The sequence below is a fragment of the Oncorhynchus kisutch genome, linkage group LG22 (genome assembly GCF_002021735.2).
Source record: "Oncorhynchus kisutch isolate 150728-3 linkage group LG22, Okis_V2, whole genome shotgun sequence".
Taxonomy (NCBI): Eukaryota; Metazoa; Chordata; class Actinopteri; order Salmoniformes; family Salmonidae; genus Oncorhynchus; species Oncorhynchus kisutch.
In genome coordinates this window covers 21,639,964-21,663,551 of record NC_034195.2, presented here as the reverse complement: position 1 = coordinate 21,663,551, position 23,588 = coordinate 21,639,964, and the positions used below count along the sequence as shown (strand labels likewise).

The 23,588-nt window shown below is 43.1% G+C and overlaps 1 protein-coding gene across 1 annotated transcript; it reads left to right on the top strand.

Moving 5' to 3' along the window:
* The first annotated feature begins 18,253 nt into the window (after positions 1–18,253).
* LOC109867258 (uncharacterized) lies at positions 18,254–22,089 on the top strand. Its single transcript, XM_020456315.2, has 6 exons — positions 18,254–18,442; positions 19,302–19,409; positions 19,590–19,729; positions 19,938–20,034; positions 20,260–20,384; positions 21,315–22,089. The coding sequence occupies exons 1-6, from the start codon at positions 18,358–18,360 to the stop codon at positions 21,489–21,491; spliced, it is 732 nt and encodes a 243-aa protein (XP_020311904.1). The 5' UTR covers positions 18,254–18,357; the 3' UTR covers positions 21,492–22,089.
* Positions 22,090–23,588: the final 1,499 nt, after the last annotated feature.

Sequence of the window (23,588 nt, the reverse complement as noted above, 5' to 3'; positions counted from 1 at the left end):
AGGACAGATGGAGGAGGATGTCCACTGGGAGGGCTGGGGAACGCAGCCTAAGCTCTTCACACCGTCTGACCTCTGAAGCATGGTATCCATGCAACACAAAAAGATTGGCCTCTTGCTGCATGGACAGAGCGGGCTTGATGTAATGTGTGAACATGCCTGAGAACATCTGGAAGGAGGAAGGATTTATTGCTATTAAAATGTAGACAGTACAAATAATCTTTCTGGACAAAGGCAAAGTCCCTTTCACACAATTGAAGCAAAAACAACATTAGTGATGAAAATCAAGATTATACATTGCTCATCAGTCAGGTATATATCCAATACAGCTGCTGTAAATTAGCATACCTTTACCACTCTTTATTACTTCCTCCAGGGACACAAAAACAAATTGAAGCCTGCCAGTTCCGGCACTTGAAAAGCTCTAGTCAGCCCCTGTCAATCCGACATGACCTGAGGCAGATGGTGCCGTCTTGAGTGAGTCTTCCATCACACTGAGGGGATTCAGCCCAATAAGGAGTGTGTGTCCAGAGCACAGCCATCCTGAGGCAGCCCATCTAACTCCTTACACAGTTCCTCATCTCTGCATATCAGGTTCCAGTCACCCTGCTCAATCCAGTACTCCAGGCTGACCCGGTACAGTTCCACCAGATCCCTGGCTTTCTTCCCAGGAACACTCATCTCAGCTACATAGAAAACAAGGACAAAATAGTAATGAAATTATTATCATTATCAATGAAACCTCTTGACTGGACTCCACTACAATTGGACTTAGTTGATTTATACGTTTTATAAATTACACATCTGTTTATAAGACATTCCCCTAAGAATATTATGCTCCCATAACATAAAATTAGGAGTGGTTAAAGCAAAAAGTGACAAGATAACATCAGCTGTGTTCGAATACTAACCGCACTAACCATACTATTTGTGATGTAAATTGAGGATGTAGTATGCTTATTGGTCATAGTATGGATACAGTTAGTATGCCAAATGTTCCCAGATGTCATACTAAATTCGCCAAAATACGAAATGTACAATCAGTGGACATTGTTTCCGTGGATTCTAAAATGGTAGGGGGATGAAGCGAGACGGTGGGTGGTGGTTGGAAGAGTGCGCTTGTTTGAAATGGAAAAGTGTTGCGGTAGCTTTTGATGAAGAAGAACATCAAGATGAAGCAGTTGCTTTATTAGTGGGATGCACTGTTGAGCGCCACATCCTGAGGGGTTCGTGCTGATTGTAGGAGATTGTGACAGACGGTTAAATGGTGTCCCTTGAGAAGGCAAGAACAAGATGTACAGTGGGGAGAACAATTATTTGATACACTGCCAATTTAGCAGGTTTTCCCTACTTACAAAGCATGTAGAGGTCTGTAATTTTTATCATAGGTACACTTCAACTGTGAAAGGCGGAATCTAAAACAAAAATACAGAAAATCACATTGTATGATTTTTAAGTAATTAATTAGCATTTTATTGCATGACATAAGTATTTGATACATCAGAAAAGCAGAACTTAATATTTGGTACAGAAACCTTTGTTTGCAATTGCAGAGATTATACATTTCCTGTAGTTCTTGACCAGGTTTGCACACACTGCAGCAGGGATTTTGGCCCACTCCTCCATACAGACCTTCTACAGATACTTCAGGTTTTGGGGCTGTTGCTGGGCAATACGGACTTTCAGCTCCCTCCAAAGATTTTCTATTGGGGTCAGGTCTGGAGACTGGCTAGGCCACTCCAGGACCTTGAGATGCTTCTTACGGAGCCACTCCTTAGTTGCCCTGGCTGTGTGTTTCCGGGTCGTTGTCATGCTGGAAGACCCAGCCACGACCCATCTTCAATGATCTTACTGGGGGAAGGAGGTTGTTGGCCAAGATCTCGCGATACAATCCTTTCTGGTTGTTGGCCTGAGGTAGGAATAAATAGATTTAAACAGTGGATTGGTGGTATTTGTTTACTTATTTTTTCTGGCAAAGTATGAGGGAGTTGTACTCCAGTCTAGTAGGTGGCTGTAATGCAACATGTATTAGATGCCAACCGCTGTTACAGCTAATCGAAGAATAACTATTTTCGTGCTTTTAGGACCCGTAATGCCATTCTTCAGGAGATGGGCGTGGCTTCACAACCTTTTTGAAGAAAATATGCAGCGGAAGTCTCACGAGAGCAGATACGAATTAATTGCTTTAACTAATTATGACAAATGTTAAGAATTTAATAAAGTAATTACTTTTAAAATAAGTTACATGTTATGTTGGCTGACAATGTGTTAGCTACGCTGTCCTTACGAACCGCATAGCATATCATTACAGCAGTATGTACCGGTATGTTAGCTAGCTAACTACCCAACGTTTAGTATAGTGGTGCGTTCTCAATGGACCTTGTCAATTCCCTCTGGCTGTCTACTCTGATTTCAGAACACAGTGTGCCAGAGCGCAGAATATCTGAGGAATTTATGACACCAGTTGATTATTGCTAGTCAGTAAACGTCGGCATAAAACGTAATTGTGGCTAGCAGCACAGTTACCAACGCTCTGGATAACATGAAAACAGCCTAACCAGCTCTGCTAGGGCGAGTAAAATGGTCAGATTGAGGTGTTCTCTCGTGTCTGGAAGTAACTAGCCAACGTTAGCCAGTTATCTTGGGTGCTTGACTGTGGTACTCCTCCGCCAAATAAATCAAATGTTTTGTCACATGCGCTGAATACAACAGCAGCTGAATACCGTTAAATGCTTACTTACTTATTAACCAACAATGCAGTTCAAGAAATAGAGTTAAGAAAATAGTTACTAAATGAAGTAAAACATAACACAATAACGAGACTATATACAGGGGGTACCGAGTCAATGTTAGTGGAGGTTACAGGTTAGTGGAGGTAAGTTGTACATGTAGGTAGGTGTAATGTGACTGCATAGATAATAAACAGCGAGTAGCAGCAGCGGACAAACAAAGGGGGGGGGGGGGGGGGGTAACCAATGAAAATAGTCTAGGTGGCCATTTTATTAGTTGTTCAGTGTAATATTTGTGTTGTGGAGAAATGACCAGGCTGGAGACGGGAGTACAGTTAGTTTTCGTTTAGTCAAAACCCCTCGTGCTCTACAGTTCGCGGCACCCCAGTGCGCATGTGCATTTCCTATTAGGTGTAGTAACGTAACACTGCCGTAATGCATTACTGCTTAGTAACACAGTAACTAATATAAACAGATGTAGATCCCAGATACTACACTCCTCCCCCATAGTGTTTAACTCCCAGAGAACAAGGTAAATATGTTAGGTAACTACTAATGCAATATCTGAACAATGCATTCTTAAACATTTTTCAACTACTGGGTTGAAGCAGACTTTTCAGAGCCCAGCACAAATCCAGGGGATTATTCTGCCCCGAAGATGGAGTTTGTGTCCTAATAACTAACCCAGGTAATGTCCTTTGTCTTTCCTTATATCTAGGACATATTAAAGTGTTTGTTTTACTGTCTGTTACCTCCTTAACCAGCTCAACTCACAGGTCAAGCTTTTGAGGTGCCCTTCGCTGTCGAATAGTATACCTCCGCTCCTCCTGGGCTTCCTGTGGTGGGCCAGGTTCGGGTGGAAGGTCAGGCTCTGTCTCTCCCGTACGGCCACAGTCAGGAGAATAGTCCTGGGGGTCGTTATTGTTCTTGTTCTCTCGGCATGTCTCTGCTGGGGCGTTGGACCGTAGCAGATGATCCACATGAACGTTGACCTGTCGATGACCAATTTGGACTTGGTAAGTCAAAGGTCCTCGGCGTTGCAAGATCACACCTGAGTTCCACAGGCGCTTAGGGTGTCTGAAATCACGTACCATCACCCTCTCTTCCTCTTTGAATTCTCTGACAGTCTTTGAGTGTCTGTCATGAGCTTTCTTCTGCTGTAGCTGGTGCTTTGCCACAGTGCTTGACAGGTCTGGTTTCAACAATGTCAGGCGGGTACGTGGTTGGCGTTTCAGAAACAGTTCAGCTGGTGTACATTCCGTTACTGTGTGTGGGGTGTTACGGTAAGTAAAACAGGAACCGGGGAAGCCTTTGGTGGACGGGCACAGACTGAACCTCGAGTCTAGTCCAGGCCTTCTTAAAGGTTTGCACGGCTCTCTCCGCTGCTCCGTTTGATGCCGGATGGTAAGGTGGTGACAGGATGTGCCTTACTCCGTTGTTCTTGAGAAACATTTCAAAATCGTTTGACATGAACGGAGGGCCATTGTCCGATACGAGCTCCTTGACTAGTCCAAAGGATGCAAACAGATGTCTGAGAAGATTGATGGTCTTCTCAGCTGTGGTCAGTTGAGTAGGGAACACTTCCATCCACTTGGAATGGACATCGACGACAACAAGGAAATGTTGCTTGTCAATTTCCGTGTAATCCACATGGATGCGTTCCCAAGGTGTAGCAGCCCAGGACCATGGATGAAGAGGCGCAGCAACAGGCTTGTTGCGAACAGCTTCACAAGGTGAGCAGTGGCCTACATGCTGTTGAATGTCTTGATCCAGTCCAGGCCACCACAGATAACTGCGAGCGAGTGCTTTCATTCGAGTGATCCCTGGATGTCCCTCATGTAGGTCAGATAGCAGTCTCCTCTGGAATTTGTGAGGTACCACCACCCGTGATCCCCACAGAACACACCCTTGATCAGTGGACAACTGGTCTTTCTTGTCGATGAATGGACGAAGGTTATCGTCATTTACGAAGGTTGGCCAACCGCCTAATGTTAAGTCCAAGACTTTGGAAAGCACTGGGTCTTTCCTTGTTTCCTCTGCTATGTCAGAAGCAGATATGGGCAGTTCATCAATGAGAGAGATCTGGAAGTCTGCTCTATCATCTTCACTGTCGGAGTCACTATTGCATGGTAGTCTCGATAGTGCATCGGCATTTGCATGATCACTGGATCGTCTGTACTCAATCTCGTAGTCGTAGGCTAACAATATCAGAGCCCAACTTTGCATTCGAAGTGCAGCAAGGGTTGGTATAGCTGATTTTGGTCCAAGGATGGCCAACAGAGGCTTGTGATCTGTCAGCAGTTGGAACTTCCTTCCGTAGAGGTATTTGTGAAACTTCTTCACTCCGAATATTATGCTCAGGGCTTCCTTCTCAATTTGAGCATAATTTTTCTCACTTGGTGACAGAGTCCTTGATGCAAATGCAATAGGGTGTTCTTCACCTGACGGTAGAACATGTGAGATGACGGCTCCTACTCCGTATGGAGATGCATCACACGCGAGTCTCAGCTTCATCTCTGTGTTGTAGTGGGCAAGCCACTTGCTCTTTAGCAGACGCTGTTTGCAAGTCTTGAATGCTTCTTCGCATTGTGGGGACCAATTCCACTTTGTATCGGCCTGCAGCAGTTGGTGAAGCGGATGCAACAATGTGGACAAGTTTGCCACAAACTTTCCGTAATAGTTCAGGAGCCCCAAAAATGACCTCAGCTCTGAGATATTTGTGGGTGCTGGTGCGTTTACGATTGCTTCCACCTTGCTGTTGGTTGGGTGCAGGCCTTGTGCATCAATCTTGTATCCGAGATACTCCACGGAGTCCGAGGAACACTTGCTGCGTTTCATTCTCACTCCATATTTCTCCAGTCTTGACATCACTTTGTCCAGCACTACAAGGTGCTCTCCAATGGTTGGTGCTGACACGAGGATGTCGTCCATGAAGCACACAACATGGTCTATAACGTACAAGATCTGATCCATTGTTTGTTGGAATATCGCTGGAGCTGTCGAGATTCCATAGGCCAAGCGATTGAATCTGAATAGCCCCTTGTGTGTATTGATGGTCAGATACTGTTCTGACTCCGGATCCAGCTTCAGTTGCTGATAAGCGAATGCCAGGTCCAGCTTACTGAAAACCTTCCCACCAGCTAGAGTGGCAAACAGATCTTCAGCGTTTGGTAGTGGATATTCCTCTGGTAGTATGCAGCGATTTACTGTGACCTTGTAGTCACCACACATTCTGACGGTCTTGTCTTTCTTTGGGACTACAACAATCGGAGCGGCCCAGTCGCTCCTCGATACTTTTGTGATTATGTTATTCTTCTGTAGGCGTTCCAGTTCCTTCTCTACTGCTTCCTTAAGAGCATAGGGAACCGGACGTGGTTTGTGAAAGATAGGCTTGGTTCCTTCTTGCACTCTGACTTTTGCTGTGAAGTCTTGTATTTCACCGTAGCCATCTTTGAAAAGTTCTTTGTGCGTCTCCAGCATGTTAGTGAGTGTAGCCTGACTCACTGGTTTGTCATTTCTGAGACTGAAGATTTCTCCCCAGTTCAACTTGATCTTTTGTAGCCAGTTTCTGCCTAACAAGGTTGATTTTTCTCCTTTAACAATGACAAGCGGTAGCGTCCACTCCTTCCCCTCATACCGGACTGGTACCTGGATCTGCCCTAACACAGGAATAGTGTCACCAGTGTATGAAGAAAGGCGGATGGACACGGGCCTTAGAGGGCACTCTTTCAGTTTTTCTTTGTAGAGTCTCTCTGGAACCAGAGATACAGACGCTCCGGTGTCCAGCTGCATTTTTACTGGTTTTCCCGCTAACTCCATGTTGAGATAGATTCCATCTTTTAGTTGTTGAGCTGTGTACACTGTGAACAGTTCCACTACTGTTTCAGTTGTACCTTCCTCTTCTTGTGCTGCGTCTGACAATTTGTGCGCTCTTGCTGTGCGTTTCGAGGCTTTACACACTCTCTGTAAATGTCCAACCTTTCCACAATTGTGGCACTTTTCATTATGGAATCGACATTCACTGTGCTGATGATTAGCTCCCCCACATCTGTAGCAACTTGGCTTAGACCTTTGAGATATGGGCTGCTTTGTTCTTGTGTAACCTTGAGGACGGGACTGAAAAAAGTGTGACTTTTGTGAGCTTTTTTCACTACGTGCATCACTGACCTTGTGAACACTTTTCTGACGTTCTGCATATCCCGATAGCTCAATAGTATCCCTGTGGGCAAGCTCGAGTCCAAGTGCTATATCACAGGCTTTCTTAAAGGTCAGGTCCTTCTCTGACAGGAGCCTTCTGTGATATGCTTCACCTGTGAGACCACATACAAACTTGTCTCGGAGAGCATCATCAAGAAATCGTGCAAACTCACATGTACTTGCCAGCCTTTTCAAAGCAAGGATGTAGTCAGCCACGGTTTCCCCTTGACTCTGGTGACGTTGGTAAAATCTGAAACGTTCTGCAATGAGAATTGGCTTAGGCTTGAAATACCTTGCAAGAGTTTCAGTCAGTTCTGCATAGTTCAACTCCACTGCTTTCATTGGTTCAATGAGACCTTTCAGCAATCCATACTCAGTTGGACCCAAAACACTGAGAAATACGTCTGCTTTCTTTCCATCTTTGATTTCATTTGCAGCCAGCCAACGCTCAAAACGCTCCAAATAGGAATCAAAATCCTCTTTTGTAGCCTCAAACTCTGGTACTCGACCAATGGTTGCCATTTTCACAGTTAATTGCTCAGTTTCCTTATATTCCTTAATTTTCTGAATTTTCATCTAATTCTTCACTTCAGAAGTTTCTGCAATTACTTCATTCACTGCACTAATTTGTATTAATGTACACATCGTGCCAATATTTCTCCACTGAGATCGCCTAATTTCAATGGGTTCAATGAGACCGTTTTAAAAAAATTTAACCACCAGAGGGCAGTGTCGCTATTCTGGACTCCAATAGTCTTGCTACTTGGCAGCTCCTGAATACTGTACTAGCAGTGCTAGCAGTGGTTAGCCTTCTATACTGGCGAAAGAAAATAAAAAATAACTGACGAATTACATAATTATTTTGAGTTTCATTACTCCCGCAACATTCTTCCCTTCAAGCAATGTCCGTTTATGTAGTTTAATCACCTCGTCGCCACTGTAATATTTGTGTTGTGGAGAAATAACCAGGCAGGAGACGGGAGTACCGTTAGTTTTCGTTTAGTCAAAACCCCTCGTGCTCTACAGTTCGCGGCACCCCAGTGCGCATGTGCATTTCCTATTAGGTGTAGTAACGTAACACTGCCGTAATGCATTACTGCTTAGTAACAGCACAGTAACTAATATAAACAGATGTAGATCCCAGATACTACATTCAGCAGTCTTATGGCTTGGAGTTAGAAGCTGTTAAGGAGCCTTCTGGTCCTAGACTTGGCGCTCCGGTACCTCTTGCCATGCGTTAACAGAGAGAACCGTCTATGATTTGGGTGACTGGAGTCTGACCATTTTTCGGGCCTTCCTCTGACACCGCCTAGTATATGTCCTGGATGGCAGAAAGCTTAGTCCCGGTGATGTACTGGGCAGGACGCACTACCCTCTGTAGTGTCTTAAGGTTCGGATGCCTGAGAAGTTGCCATCGGCATACCAAGAGCAAAACGCTCTGAATTTACAAACGTACAATCTGACAACGCGCTAAATTTACAAGCGCACTCTGACACTCCACATTTAATTTACGAACACACCCGAAATCGTAAAATGTCTAACTAGTCATTTGTTATGCTAACAAGCTAGTATGCTAAACTGAAAGGATACCGTATTCGAACACGGATATTAAGTTAATTAGCTAGTTAGCATTCTAACAAAAATAGTAGTAGCTGGCTGGCAAAATGTTTCAATTTACAAGCGTATTTGAGCTAGCTAGTCAACTGACTTACAATGAAGTCAAAAAGCAACACCAGTGAGTGAAGTGTGTGTCAAAAAACACAGCTGTCAAGTGTTAGCCAATTAGCTAGTTTGCGCAAACTATTTGTCTGACACTATGGAAAGTGTTTGAAGTAACAATTTTAGTTATTACATTCAAGCGCATGACTGATTTGGTCAGCGCGTTCATCTGACCACTAACGTTAGCCTAAAGATTCCGACTTTACAATAGCTGACTGTAAATTATATGGTAAGAAGATAGCTTGCTACGTCTTCCCTGTAAGGTCGGAACCATAGCTTACGCTGCCATGATGATCAGGACACTGCGCAAGATATGGCTCAGAAAATGTACCTCAATCCGGCCCTGTCCGGTGGTGTCTCAGCTTCCAGTATTTATGCTGCAATAGTTTGTGTCAGGTGGCTAGGGTCAGTCTGTTATATCTGGAGTATTTCTCTTGTTTTATCCGGTTTCCTGTGTGAATTTAAGTATGCTCCCTCTAATTCTCTCTCTCTCTTTATCTCTCTGTTCTCTCTCTCTTTCTCGCTCTCTTCTCTCAGAGGACCTGAGCCCTAGGACCATGCCTCAGGACTACCTGGCCTGTTGACTCCTTGCTGTCCCCAGTCCACCTGGTCATGCTGCTGCTACAGTTTCAACTGTTCTGCCTGCGGCTATGGAACCCTGACCTGTTCACTGGATGTGCTACCTTGTCCCGGACCTGCTGTTTTGGACTCTCTCTCTACCGCACCTGCTGTCTCTAACTCTGAATGATCAGCTATGAAAAGCCAACTAACATTTATTCCTGAGGTGCTGACCTGTTGCACCCTCTACAACCACATTGATTATTATTATCTGACCCTGCTAGTCATCTATGAACGTTTGAACATCTTGGCCATGTTCTGTTATAATCTCCACCCGGCACAGAGGACTGGCCACCCCTCAGAGCCTCGTTCCTCTCTAGGTTTCTTCCTAGCTTCCGGCCTTTCTAGGGAGTTTTTCCTAGCCACTGTGCTTCTACATCTGCATTGCTTGCTGTTTGGGGTTTTAGGCTGGGCTTCTGTTCAGCACTTTGTGACATTGGCTGATGTAAGAAGGGCTTTATAAATACTTTGATTGATTGATGTTTCAAGTGTGTGCAGATGGACAGAGTATATTGAAGAAGAGTGTATAGAAGGACAACGGTGTTGCAATTGTGGTGGGATCATGATCCCGAGTTCCTGGAGTGCCTTGTAAGGGTGAAGGAGATTGAGGTAGCAAAATTTAGAGCGGTCAATCGAATCTCCTATGCGGAGGCGATTAACCCTTGAGTGGTGTTCGGGTCTGTGAGACCCATTTTCAATGTTTACTAAAAGAAAAATGATACAATTAATTATTTTTTCAACCTGCTACTCATTGGCCTTGGCTCATTTTCTGTGGAGAACATGTCAAATAAATCATTTTCATTGAGTGCACACTGCACCCCCCTTATATTTATATTACATATGTGGGGATCGGGTCATAAAAGTGTGGAAAAGTGTGTGTGTAGGTATAAACAAGTAAAAATGAAACCAAAAGGTTTGCTATGTGCCTTCACTCTGTCTTCCTCCTCCCTGGGCCTGCTGTTTTCAACATAGCACAAAGAAACTGTCTGTCTGCCTGTCTCCAAATTTTCTCTCACACTTTACCCTTTGTAGTGTGTGAAACTACATAATGTTTTAAGGGAACCTGGATAATACATTATTTCGATACATTGTAGAAAATGCAGTATTTTCCCACATTCTACCCCAGCCAGGTGCAAATTGGGGGACACAACAAATAACTAGCTTTGCTTGTGTGGCTCCTTACCATAATCAATCTGTATGGCAAAAATCATCTCTGCTCAGAGAGAGAAGCTAGTGTGGAAGGAGCATCTTCCACTTTGGAAGATCATGTCTCTGTCAATTCGGAGTCTGACAGTGAGTTAGAAAAAGAGGATGAGATTGACCATCAGCTAGCCCCAGGACCAGCCCGTCAGCAACCAGCTCATCAGCAGCCTGCAAGGAGGAGAAATATGGATGTACATTTTTTATTGAATGGTCTTCTTGCCTAAGGAATGAGCCACCCCCGCATGGCTGCCAATGTGATAAGGAGTGCCGACACGGATGGTGGTTACTCGTGGGCAGGACATAAAGTCTTCTTTTGAACTATTCATCCTAGACACCATCCCGAAAATCATTCTGGACTACACTAATTTGGAGAGAAGGCGTGTTTTTGGAGAGAGATGGAAGGTGATGGACCAAACTCATTTACATGCATACTGTGGGGTTCTTATCCTTGCTGGTGTTTTCGGATCCAATGGAGAATCCCTGTGGGATGCAGAAACTGACATAACTTTTCAGTGCTTCCACATTATTTCCAACATTATCTGCTTCGTTAACCGAGACACCAGACCAGCTCGGCGGCAGAGAGACAAGCTAGCTGCAATCAGGTCGTAAACATGGGCACCCTCATAGATATTATCCTCACCAACTTGCCCTCCAAATATACCTCTGCTTTTTCAATCAGGATCTCATCGATCACTGCCTCATTGCCTGCATCTGTTATGGGTCCGCAGTCAAACGACCACCCCTCATCACTGTCAAACGCTCCCTAAAACACTTCTGCGAGCAGGCCTTTGTAATTGACCTGGCCCGGGTCAATATCCTTCCAGGATACCTCATCCCCTAGGTTGAGGATGCCTGGTTGTTCTTTAAAAGTAATTTCCTCACCATCTTAAATAAACATCCTGTGGCGTACTGCACTAGCATGCACTAGCACTAGCGTACTGCACTAGCATTTTCAGGGAAGTCAGAAACCAATACACACAGTCAGTTAGGAAAGCAAAAGCTAGCTTTTTCAAACAGAAATTTGCATCCTGTAGCTCTAACTCCAAAATGTTCTGGGACACTGTAAAATCCATGGAGAATAAGAGCACCTCCTCCCAGCCACCCACTGCCCTGAGGCTAGGAAGCACTGTCACCACCGATAAATCTATGGTAATCGAGAATAAGCATAAGCATTTCAATAAGCATTTCTCTACTGCTGGCCATGCTTTCCTCCTGGCTACCCCAACCCCGGCCAACAGCTCCACACCCCCCACAGCTACCTGCCCAAGCCTCCCCAGCTTCTCATTCACCCAAATCCAGATAGCAGATGTTCTGAAAGAGCTGCAAAACCTGGACCCGTACAAATCAGCTGGGCTAGACAATCTGGACCCTCTCTTCCTAAAATTATCTGCCGCAATTGTTGCAACCCCTATCACTAATCTGTTCAACCTCTCTTTCTTATTGTCCGAGATTCCTAAAGATTGGAAAGCTGCTGCGTTCATCCTCCTCTTCAAAGGGGGTGACACTCTAGACCCAAACTGTTACAGACCTATATCCATCCTGCCCTGCCTTTCTTCAAAAGCCAAGTTAACAAACCGATCACTGACCATTTCGAATCCCACCGTACTTTCTCTACTGTGCAATCTGGTTTCCGAGCTAGTCATGGGTGCACCTCAGCCACGCTCAAGGCACTAAACGATATCATAACCGCCATCAATAAAAGACAGTACTGTGCAGTTGTCTTCATCGACCTGGCCAAGGCTTTCGACTTTGTCAATCGCCGTATTCTTATTGGCAGACTCAACAGCCTTGGTTTCTCAAATGACTGTCTCGCCTGGTTTACCAACTACTTCTCTGATAGAGTTCAGTGTGTCAAATCGGAGGGCCTGTTGTCTGGACCTCTGGCAGTCTCTATGGGGGTGCCACAGGGTTCAATTCTCGGGCCGACTCTTTCCTCTGTATATATCAATGATGTTACTCTTGCTGCGGGTGGTTCCTTGATCCACCTCTACGCAGACGACACCATTCTGTAAACATCTGGCCCTTCTTTGGAAACCTCCAAACGAGCTTCAATGTCATACAACACTCCTTCCGTGGCCTCCAACTGCTCTTAAATGCTAGAAAAACTAAATGCATGCACTTCAACCGACTGCTGCCCGCACCCGCCCGCCCGACTAGCATCACTACTCTGGACGGATCTGACTTAGAATATGTGGACAACTAAAAATACCTAGGTGTCTGGCTAGACTGTAAACTCTCCTTCCAGACTCATAATTAAGCATCACCAATCCAAAATTAAATGTAGCATCGGCTTCCTATTTCGCAACAACGCCTCCTTCACTCATGCCGCCAAACATACCCTTGTAAAACTGACTATCCTACCGATCCTCGACTTCGGCAATGGCATTTACAAAATAGTCTCAAACACTCTACTCAGCAAACTGGATGCAGTCTATCACAGTGCCATCCGTTTTGTCACCAAAGCCCCATATACCACCCACCACTGCGATCACCACTGCTACATATTCGTCGCCAGACCCACTGGCTCCAGGTCATCTATAAGTCTTTGCTAGGTAAAGCTCTGCCTTATCTCAGCTCACTGGTCACCATAACAACACCCACCCATAGCAGATGCTCCAGCAGGTATATCACACTCGTCATCCCCAAAGCTAACACCCACTTTGGCCGCCTTTCCTTCCAGTTCTCTGCTGCCAATGACTGGAACGAATTGCAAAAATCGCTGAAGTTGGAGACTTATATCTCCCTCACTAACTTTAAGGATCAGCTATCTGAGCAGCTTACCGATCTCTGCAGCTGTACATAGCCCATCTGTAAATAGCCCACCCAACTACCTACCCCATCCCCATATTGTTTATTTTTTTGCTCTTTTGCACATCAGTATTTCTACTTGCACATCATCATCTGCACATCTATCACTTCAGTGTTCATTTGCTAAACTGTAATTACTTCGCTACTATGGCCTATTTATTGCCTTACCTCCTTACTCCATTTGCTCACACTGCATATAGATTTTTCTATTGCGTTATTGACTGTACTTTTGTTTATCCTATGTGTAACTCTGTGTTGTTTTTGTCGCACTGCTTTGCTTTATCTTGGCCAGGTCGCAGTTGTAAATGAGAACTTGTTTTCAGCTGGCCTACTTGGTTAAATAAAGGTGACATTTAAAAAATAAAAAGGTCAGTGTGGGACAAGTGGTTGAACCGCTTTCCCCTGTTTTACAACCCTGGGTCCAATGTTACTGTTGACGAGCAGCTTATGCCATTTAGGAGCCGCTGCCCCTTCAGGCAGTACATACAGTCTAAACCCGCAAAATATGGAATCAAGATCTGGGATGCCTGTGATGCGGCTTCATCATATGCGTGAAACTTTGCAAATGTACATGGGGAAGCCAGATGGAGGCGCCCCTGAAAAGAACCATGGGATGCGGGTTGTCCTGGACGTGGCCACAACATCACATGCAATAACTTTTTTACTTCGAACAAGCTGGGACAGGAGCTCCTCAAGAGGAAGCTGACGATGGTAGGAACAGTATGAAAAAACAAGCCAGAGCTCCCACCTCAGCTGTTGAATACACAGAGCAGGCCTATTAATTCCTCTAAGTTTGTGTTTACAGCCAACTATTGTCCTACATGCCAAAAAAATGAAAAAATGTGGTACTCATAAGTACGCTGCATAGGGATGGGATAATCTGTGGCCAGGAGCATCAAAAACAAGAAATCATAATGGATTACAATCCCACAAAAGGAGGGGTGACTGGCTACAGCTGCAAAAGAAGAACCCTATGCTGGCCATTTGTGATATTTTTCAACATCTTGGACATCTCGGCGTACAACGTGTTTGACATCTGGTTGGCGTTGATCCCAGATTGGAACAGAGGGAAGCTCCAGAGGAGACGGCTCTTTCTCAACGAGCTGGGCAAGGCATTGGTAAGACCTCAAATCCAGAGGAGGCAACATATCCCATGGACCCCAAACATTGTGAGGAGGATTCAGGAGGAAGATGCTGGTACACCATCCGTCCAATCCACAAATCCAACAACTCCAATACTGGAAGTAAGTGTGAGTGATGTTGTTGCATGTGTGTGTGTCTGACTCTCCTACCTTGGCCTGCTGTCACTATATATGTGAGTGAGATGTTAGAAAAATGACTGAACTGTTTTCATCATTCTAGATTGCAGCCGGTAGCAACAAGAAGAACCGCAGCGATGTGTGGAGACCCAAGAAGGACAGGTAGACACAGAGCACATACATCAAAGTGCAAGAAATATATTTGTAATACACACAGTAAAACTTTGTCCCTCATGTGGTGTGTAGACCAGCCGTAATTTGTGTTTCATGGGGCTCATTTACTGGATAATTTCTATAAAATACTGTATGTAAAATGTGTCTTTCCAATTTGTTCAGTTCAAAGCATTAAACATCAATAGTGATGAAAACCTTGTTTCATTTATATTTGTTCATGATTTATTCCACCCATGTCTTGACTATAATTGCTTTTGTTTAAAAAAAATCACATTTGATTAAAAATAACAAATAGCGCTTTTATTGATAAATGTGATCTAGTAGAGGTAAATGGCAAATGTTAACCATGTATTGCTTGTAAATGATATGTCAATATCTAAGTATTAAGTATTTTTAAGTAAATTGTTATGGCTGTATTGTTTTAAAACCCCAATAATGTTGTGGGTCCATCAGACCTGTGAACATTTGGGTGAATAAAAAAAACATGAACTCCACACAAGTGTTAAAAGAATTGAGAAAACAAGTGATGCTAGTGAAGAGATGGTAGTGGACACACCACCGCCTGTAGTAAATGTTGGCTACCAGTCAAAACATACCCTGTGTGTTAAAAGGGTAGATTTTGTGGCATTCATTGCCACAGTTGTAAACTGTATGACACAAGTCTCAAAGAAATAAAAAAAACTGGATATTATTGTGGCTGCAGCAGAAAAGTTTTTGGGACTTGCAAGGGGTACTAGCACTGGAATTACATGCCTTCCCAGGTTCCCCCAAAAAGTTGTTTGATTTAGTTTTTTATTTATTTATACATTTTTTGTATTTTGGTTAAAAAAATATTTTGTTAAATTTTGGGGGAATCCTTTTTCCACCCCGCACAGTAGATGGCGGAATGCACATTACATTGTGCGATCGCCAATATACATAAGAAGAAATGACAGGCTGTGGTCTCTTGGTTTAGTTATAAAAATCTTTGGTATTACACCCCACCCAGAAGACTGTCGACCAATCAGGTTCACGTTATCCTGCTGCGTCGCGCGGTTGCTAAACTATCGTCACGAATTGCCTTCTCAAAGTCAGGGTATGAATCGAGAAATCTGCCTATTTTCCTCGAAAGTAAGTAATGTCACGAATCCAAAGCTATACGATATTACAGAGAACACGTTAATTTATCTCACATCTCGGAAAATATTTGTAATGTTATACTTGTTGTTCTCGAAATTGATGCTAATGTTGGGGTTTTGAGCTAGCGCCCAATTGGAGAACTCGCCTTGAACCAGAATAGCTCAGAATGCACCGCGCGGCCCATTGACGACGCAATGTTCCGAGAATATTTGCATATGTTTGTTAGGGAACGCCTACTCTGTCAAATGCGCTTGCGCAGTAACTCAATTCACTTTTGCGCAGTAACTCAATTCACTTTTGCCCACCTTTGAAACATTGCAAATTCTTAAAACTTTGGCAAAAGGTAAAGCCTACAAAACGTTATCCACTCTGTTCGTAACATATTTTAGTTTTGGGAATAGGAAACAGTATTGAGACCAAATGTTTCATTGATGAGAAAATGTGCAGAATGCCTGCCAAAATCCATCTTCTCCCACTGCTGGCCAATGGGCTTCCTCTCACTACCATATAGTGAGTTGAAACGCAAAGCGGATTCTTCACATTTATACGTCCAGTAAAATATCTGTCTCATTGTTCTATCTATGGTATCTCTGTAGCTACTCACCCTAAACCTGTTACATCGATGAGCGTGATTTTAATGTTTGAACCCAATCAAAAGTTCAGAAAAGTTAACTGTCACGTAACAGCTCAAAAATGTGGGTGCACTCGATTTAGCTCAGCCCCCAGCCCATCTTTGTTTAGATTGTTGTCGTTTAGCAGACACTCTTATCCAGAGCAAATGGAGTTAAGTGCCTTGCTCGAGGCACATCAACAGATGTTTCAACTAGTTGGCTTGGGGATTCAAACCAGTGACCTTTCAGTCACTGGCCCAATGCTCTTAACCACTAGGCTAGCCTCAAAACCGATGCATGAGTAATTATGGGTTAAAACAGATGGGTTGGCTTAGATTGTTGACAACATGTATCTTAAACTATATTTTGTCTCCAATGTTTATTGAAACATAAATACATTTGCACAATGAGCACTTGTTGTCTCTCAAATAAAGCATTACAGTTGTTGATTATCTAGGTAGCGAATTTCAGCCATATTGGCATTGACATGAAATCAGTCAAAACACCTCAAAACAAGACATGGTATGAAGAACAACATTAAACTAGCTGAAACGAGTCGCCTTCAATTCCCTACATGTATTGTCATTTTCGATAAATTCTCAGCTACCCCATCTATAGCACAGCCATAAAGTAAAGTGGGAAGAATTATGAAAACAAAAATAAGCTTTTTGGTCTCAAAGTGAAAATCTGCATCTTTTCAACCTCGTAATTATTATCTCCAGCACAAAAATATGTGAAAACACAGCATTTCTATGATCTGTGGTTGAAAAGATAAGAAGAAATCTTTTTTATATTTTAATGAGAATTCACAGGGTAGGATTAAAATCAATTTAAAAAACAGTGATTTTCAAAGCTTGCACATCAAAGTTTGAAAATCACTATTTTTAAAATAATTAACTTTTGATTATGTCACTGGGTAGAACTTTTTAAGTTACATTTTTTTCTACAAAACATAGAAATGTGTCATTTTCACATATGTAGACACTGGTATTGTGCTGGAGATAATGAAAATGAGGTTGAAAAGTGGTGCAATTGCCCTTTAATTTAAGGTTAGGATTAGGCATAAGGTTAGCAGTGTGATTAAGGTTAGGGTTAGGTTTAAAATATGATTTTAAGAATAAAAATGTTAGAAATAGGCAAGGTCACAACCATATATTTAGAGACTTAGGCCAACTTTTAGAATGTTGAATATTGTTCTAATTCTAGACATTCAGTTACATACCATTGTTTAAACATTCCCCATCTCATGTTAATGATGGCTGCCATATAATGTTGTAGTGTCATGTAAATGCATCATAATGCTCATTGTAGACATTCATTTTTATAGTATGTTTTTTAATACTCCCCATGTAGCCTAATGTTAATGGGAAGCTAATATGGCTGACATAGAATGTTGAAGTGTCATGTTAATGCATCATAATGTTGAAACTGCCTTGGCTCAACTCGCTAAATACATGGCTCTGGGCTGGGTTTATTCCTTTGTGGCAGTGTTAAGTAGTGAAGACTCACTGAATCCGAATGAACAAAAAAAAAGATTAATATTCATACTACATTAATAACAAATTAATTAGCATTTTTATTTAAATGTTAATTTAAAACAATATACATATTCAAAATATAGCCTATGAATTTAATATATTAAATATCTGTAATATTTGAGAGAGAGAGAGAGAGAGAGAGAGAGAGAGAGAGAGAGAGAGAGAAGTGAAAGGGGAGAGGGGAGATGGGAGATGGGAGGTCAATTAGGTTTTGCCGTTGTTCTTTCACCTGATACGGGCGTGGCTTCAGTGACACTTGTAAAGGGGCGGAACTGTGGCCCTTGTTATTTGTTTAAAGGTCCCGGGTGGTACAAAGTACTCTCCATAGTCTCAGACTGTCAGCGGTATTTAAATTCCTTTGTACAGTCCTTTGGACCTATTCAGCATGTCAAACGCGGACAGAGTTGTGTTAGCTCTCGGTGGAGCAGGAACAGTGGGCTCTGGAATAGTTAAAGCACTCCTCGACAAAGGTAAGATGTCCTTATTGAGATACGGAGCATATGGAGTCTTGAAACCATTACACCTGCCTTAAGACAATGCCCCCGCCCACGGTTAATGGTCAGGATTAAATTGTGCAACATCTATCATTTCCTGCGTGCAAAATATGTAGGATATATGAAGAGGTCTAATAAATCTTATGCTGTGTGCGCCATTTGCCATTGGTCGTTGTTGGGTGGATCAAATTGGGTCTGCTGCAAAGTAGTTGTTTTGTTTGTGTTTCTCAAGTTATGTTGGGTAATAGATGAAAAAGATTTGAGTAATTGAGAAAAAAAAGAATGAGGCTACCGTTCGTTGTCAAGGTGAATTGTGGATTGTCACCGCGCGTAAAAAAAACGGCCTCTCCTTTACGCACAGATTTCAAGTTGTGATTCTCATAAGAATGTCCAAAAACTTGATGTTGTCTTGAACTCCAACTAGCAGTTAACATCGGGAGCAATGTGAATGCATTGTTGTATTTCGTCAAAAGTGCTGGTAGCCTAGCATAAGCCTGTGTATCTTGGTTTAACGTTTTCACATAGGTTTCTCGGGACGCGATAGATAATCAAATGTATGGTGAATCGAAATACCACGAAGAGTTGATTGATTGGTATAGCCCTTTTCATTAATACCACACTGTCATTCCTCAGGTGACAAGTTGCCTTAAGTGTCCATCACTTGTCAAGTGGACATTCCGGTTTCTTAAATTGTGTTTTGTTGAATAGTATAATATATTGTCCATGACATTCTACAATATTAAATCAAATATTTAGCAATAAGCCAACCCAATTACTGCAGCAAAATTAACCTTCTGTTTGCCTGATTGTGACTGTGTACTGTCCATGTTTCAAGGTTTCAAGGTGGCTGTCATCTCCAGAGACAACAGCAGATTAGAGAAGCTCAGGGGGTTTGTTTCGCCCTCCGTCCGAGACAACCTCACTACCCTAGTCGGGAATGTTGGTAAGAGCACCCATTCACACTCCTTGGCGGGTGACAACATTTGACAGACATATTTTAGAAATTAGAGTATTGTTGAAGGTATCCCATATATATTAAGACAATGCCCCCGCATTGGTTATATATTTAACCAAAATGTAATGTATGGAAACACCTCTCAAACTCTGTTACACTTCGTCTCAGGTTCAGAGGAGGGGGCAGAGGTGGTCAAGCACGCCCTTCTGAAGTCTGTTGGCAAGGTGACAGACATTGTGTCATCTCTGGGATTCAGCTGGTGGCAGGGTGGGCCACCACATACCCAGACTCTGAAAGAACTACACTGGGTGAGTCTTCAACACACCTCACTGACTAATTCATGATCGAGTTTACCATCCTCATTATCTGTTAAGCTGTCATGATTTCATTGTTTTAAATCTGCACTCTACAATCTTCCTCTCTTTTCTGTCAGTTCCACATCTATTTAGATTTCCCTCTCATCTTGAATTCTTCCCCTCTCACTACTTTAATCTGTATTAATATATCCACCCGTAGGTGATTGAGACATTGCTGTTTAGCACCTTTGTATCATGGAAGGTCTTCTTTCCACTGGTGAGAGACGACCCCAACTGCACCTACACCTTTATCACAGGTGAGTCTCCCATCTGGGCCCTTCCCTACATTCCAGCCAGTGTAGTGTGTAGTGTGTGTTCTGTGAAAGTGATTGGACGATTTGAGTGACATCGGCAACACCTGTTAGTACACTTGTCTTGAGGAACAACTTTCTTCCCCACTTGATAACACAATATTTAGTCCTTGCACATTATGCTGAGTATGGCTTGGTGGTTACTGGGCAGTGATGTGTGCTGTGCCGCAGGTGGTGCTGGAGAGAAGCTGTTGATGCCAGGTACAGGGTTCCTGACTGTTGGCGCCGCCAGCACCCTGGCATTCTGTCAGGTACTACGAGAGGAGTACCCAGAAGTGCCCTGCAAACTCAACCAGGTGTGGCCAAGATCTATAATGTAAACCCCCATTGTTTAGTTAGCTAGTGTATATTAAGGATCATGCTATCAGTTGCAGAACTTGTCTCAGTCTACCCAAATAGAAATTGCCAGTAAAAGTTGTCTGCAACATTGTGATCCTGAATACACCCTTCCCTTGTCTTGTTTGTTGGTTCATATACACTGAGTATACAAAACTGCTCTTTCCATGACACGGACCAGGTGAATCCACGTGACAGCTATGATCCCTTATTGATGTCTCTTGTTACATCTACTTCAGTCAGTGTAGATGAAGGGGAGGAGACAGGTTAAAAGATGTTTAAGCCTTGGGACAATTGAGACAGATTGTATGTGTCATTGAGGGTGAATGGGCAATACAAAATATTTAAATGCCTTTGAACAGGGTATTGTAGTAGGTGCCAGGCTCACCGGTTTGTGTCAAGAACTGCAATGCTGCTGGGTTTTTCATGCTCAACAGTTTCCCACATGTATCAAGAATGGTCCACCACCCAAAGGACATCCAGCCAACTTGACACAACTGTGGGAAGCATTGGAATCAACATGGGCCAGCATACCTGTGGAACACTTGACACCTTGTAGAGTCCATGCCACGATTAATTGATGCTGTTCTGAGGGCAAAAATGGTGCAGTTCAATATTAGGTGTTCCTAATGTTTTGTACACTCAGCCAATCTGCTGTACACTATCATTAACCAACAGTTGTGGAAAATGTACCCAATTGTCATACTTAAGTCAAAGTAAAGATGCTTTAAAAGAAAAATGACTGAAGTGAAAGTCACTAAGTAAAATCCTACTTGAGTAAAAGTCTAAAAGTATTGGGTTTTAAATATACTTAAGTATCAAAAGTATTTGCTAAAATATACTTAAGTATCAAAAGTATAAATCTGGCTTCCATTCACTTGCTCTCACAGGTAAAGATCAACACAGGTGTGGCCCCTCCAGAGCGCATGGCTCCTGGTTACCTGAACCACCTGGACCTTGGTGAGGCTGTGGCCACGTTGGTGGAGAGAAAGAACACCACCCACACAGTGTTCCCTGTCAACTCCCCGGCAGACATAAAAAAAGTCATTCTCGAGGGTAACCTTTAAGGCTTCCCCGCTCTGTCATAAGTCCCTGCAGACTCTCAACTATAGTGCTGGAGTCACTCCACATCCATTTTACTGTATAGTCAGGAATGTGCTTTTCTTTGCATGCATTATAACCCTGTAAGGAAGATGCCAAGCTTTATGTAAATTCATGCCAGAATCTGCATAGTCCTTAATTGTTCCAGTGCTCATGCACTAATAACCACATAATGCACTACCTTCCAGGATGTCAATGAAACTGTGCAGGTGCATAGTAGATAATTTAGATGTGCTCTATTGGGAAAGTGCAGGATGACTCTGAGATGAGGCAGCAAAAGATGGTGGGGGGACAGGGAGGGTAGACGGTAGGGGCAGCGATGGGGGGCTTGGCACATTTCTGTCCCCCTAGCGTGACTCTCTGTCCTGTTCACAGGCGCCCTCCACCCAACCCCTTTATCTGGGACAGCACATCCCATAAATAAACAATGTGGTGGGAGGTCTGATAGAGGGAAAATAAATATCACAGAGTGCATTGTCTTTGTTTTACTGTTCTGTTAATGGCATACATGCTTAAGCAACTAGAATGTATATTTGTCATGCCAATAAAGAAACCTGAATTGTGTTAAGGCAACGCTAACTAAATGAGGGGGGCTTATGCAGTTGGGTCAGAGGTTGTTGGCAGTGGTTTTGTTTTGACCGTGTCGGCTGACAGCTCAATTAGGCCAACTTTGAATGAACAGCGGGGGAGAATCCGCCAGTCTTTCTCACTCCATCACACACAAAACATTTACAAACACTAATGCCTACATACCCTCCTGTATGATGCCCTTTTTTTATTCTAATATATAAAATATTATATTTTGTAGGGAGAGACCAAGGAGGGATGGTAGTGGGATTACAAATTCTTACAAGGCAGGTCAAATTGGGAATCAGCCTCTAAAAGAGGGCAAAGGGAGGAGGAAGAAGGGATTTTTGAATGTATGGGAAAAGGACAAAGGTAACGTTCATATTTTAAGGAGAAGAGTATTATGATGGTTGTATGGCACCTGACCTCATTTGCCATATCATTAAGAGGCATTCAAGCTGCAGTAGACAGAGCAGACATAACTACAGATGTAATTCAAAAAGTACTGAAAACGATTGAAATGCAGCTAATTAATTGCACTACTTAAGTGTAATATGTTAATGCCTGGACTGGGCCTGTACCTGATGACACAACAAATCACTTAGGACAGGCTGAAGACATGGTAAGGAGCAAAGCAGAACAGTTAAAGTGGGCGTCAAATTTCTCCTCTGGTTTTGAGAAGAAAAAAATTGGACTGACCCAGACTCCTCAAAACATAGGAATCAGCTGAGGGATTGAACTATTGAAACGGACGGAAAAACAGATATGAGACGTTGGCCGTATCATGCTCCCCTTTCCGTGCGAGTGTAGCAAGTCCAGACCAAAATGCTTATTTAGTTTAACATTTCTAAAAACACATGCCTCACATTCACAGGCCAAAAGACACCACAGCATACAGTCAGGCTGACAAACAGACAGGCAACAGATTAACTTGATACATTCTGGGAAACTGGGAAAATACTATTTAAATTTGGTATAAGTCCTGTGTGCTTGTGTATCATTTAAGCACATGCAAGTGTTTGTGTGTGTCTTAGTTACAATTCATCTTAGTTACGATGACGTGTGTGTGTGGTCCCACATATGACAGATAGGGGAACAACTCCTAGAGTAGTGTGATGACAGAGAGAGCAGAGTGATCTGTTTAATTCTGTATCTTATTAAAAACAGATGGTCATTTGGTGTTTTTGGAAACCAGTGATATAGGCTTACACACTCCAGAGACATTTGTCACATCTGTGGCCAGCTCTGAGGTCAGAGGGAGATGGAAATGGCAGCTAATTGCATGCAACCATCATCAGGGCGTGGCCACACACACAGTTTATCAGGTAAGTTCCCAATGTTGACGTGAACAGTAGATGTCAGCCGGCACTGACAATAGGATGACAAATGCACTGGGTAGCTGTCATTCATGCTTTCCAGGGCACACTGGCCATGGTCCTTGTATGAGGAAGACCACACCTGAGATGCAGTCAAGTTCAGCCCTACAATGTCATCCT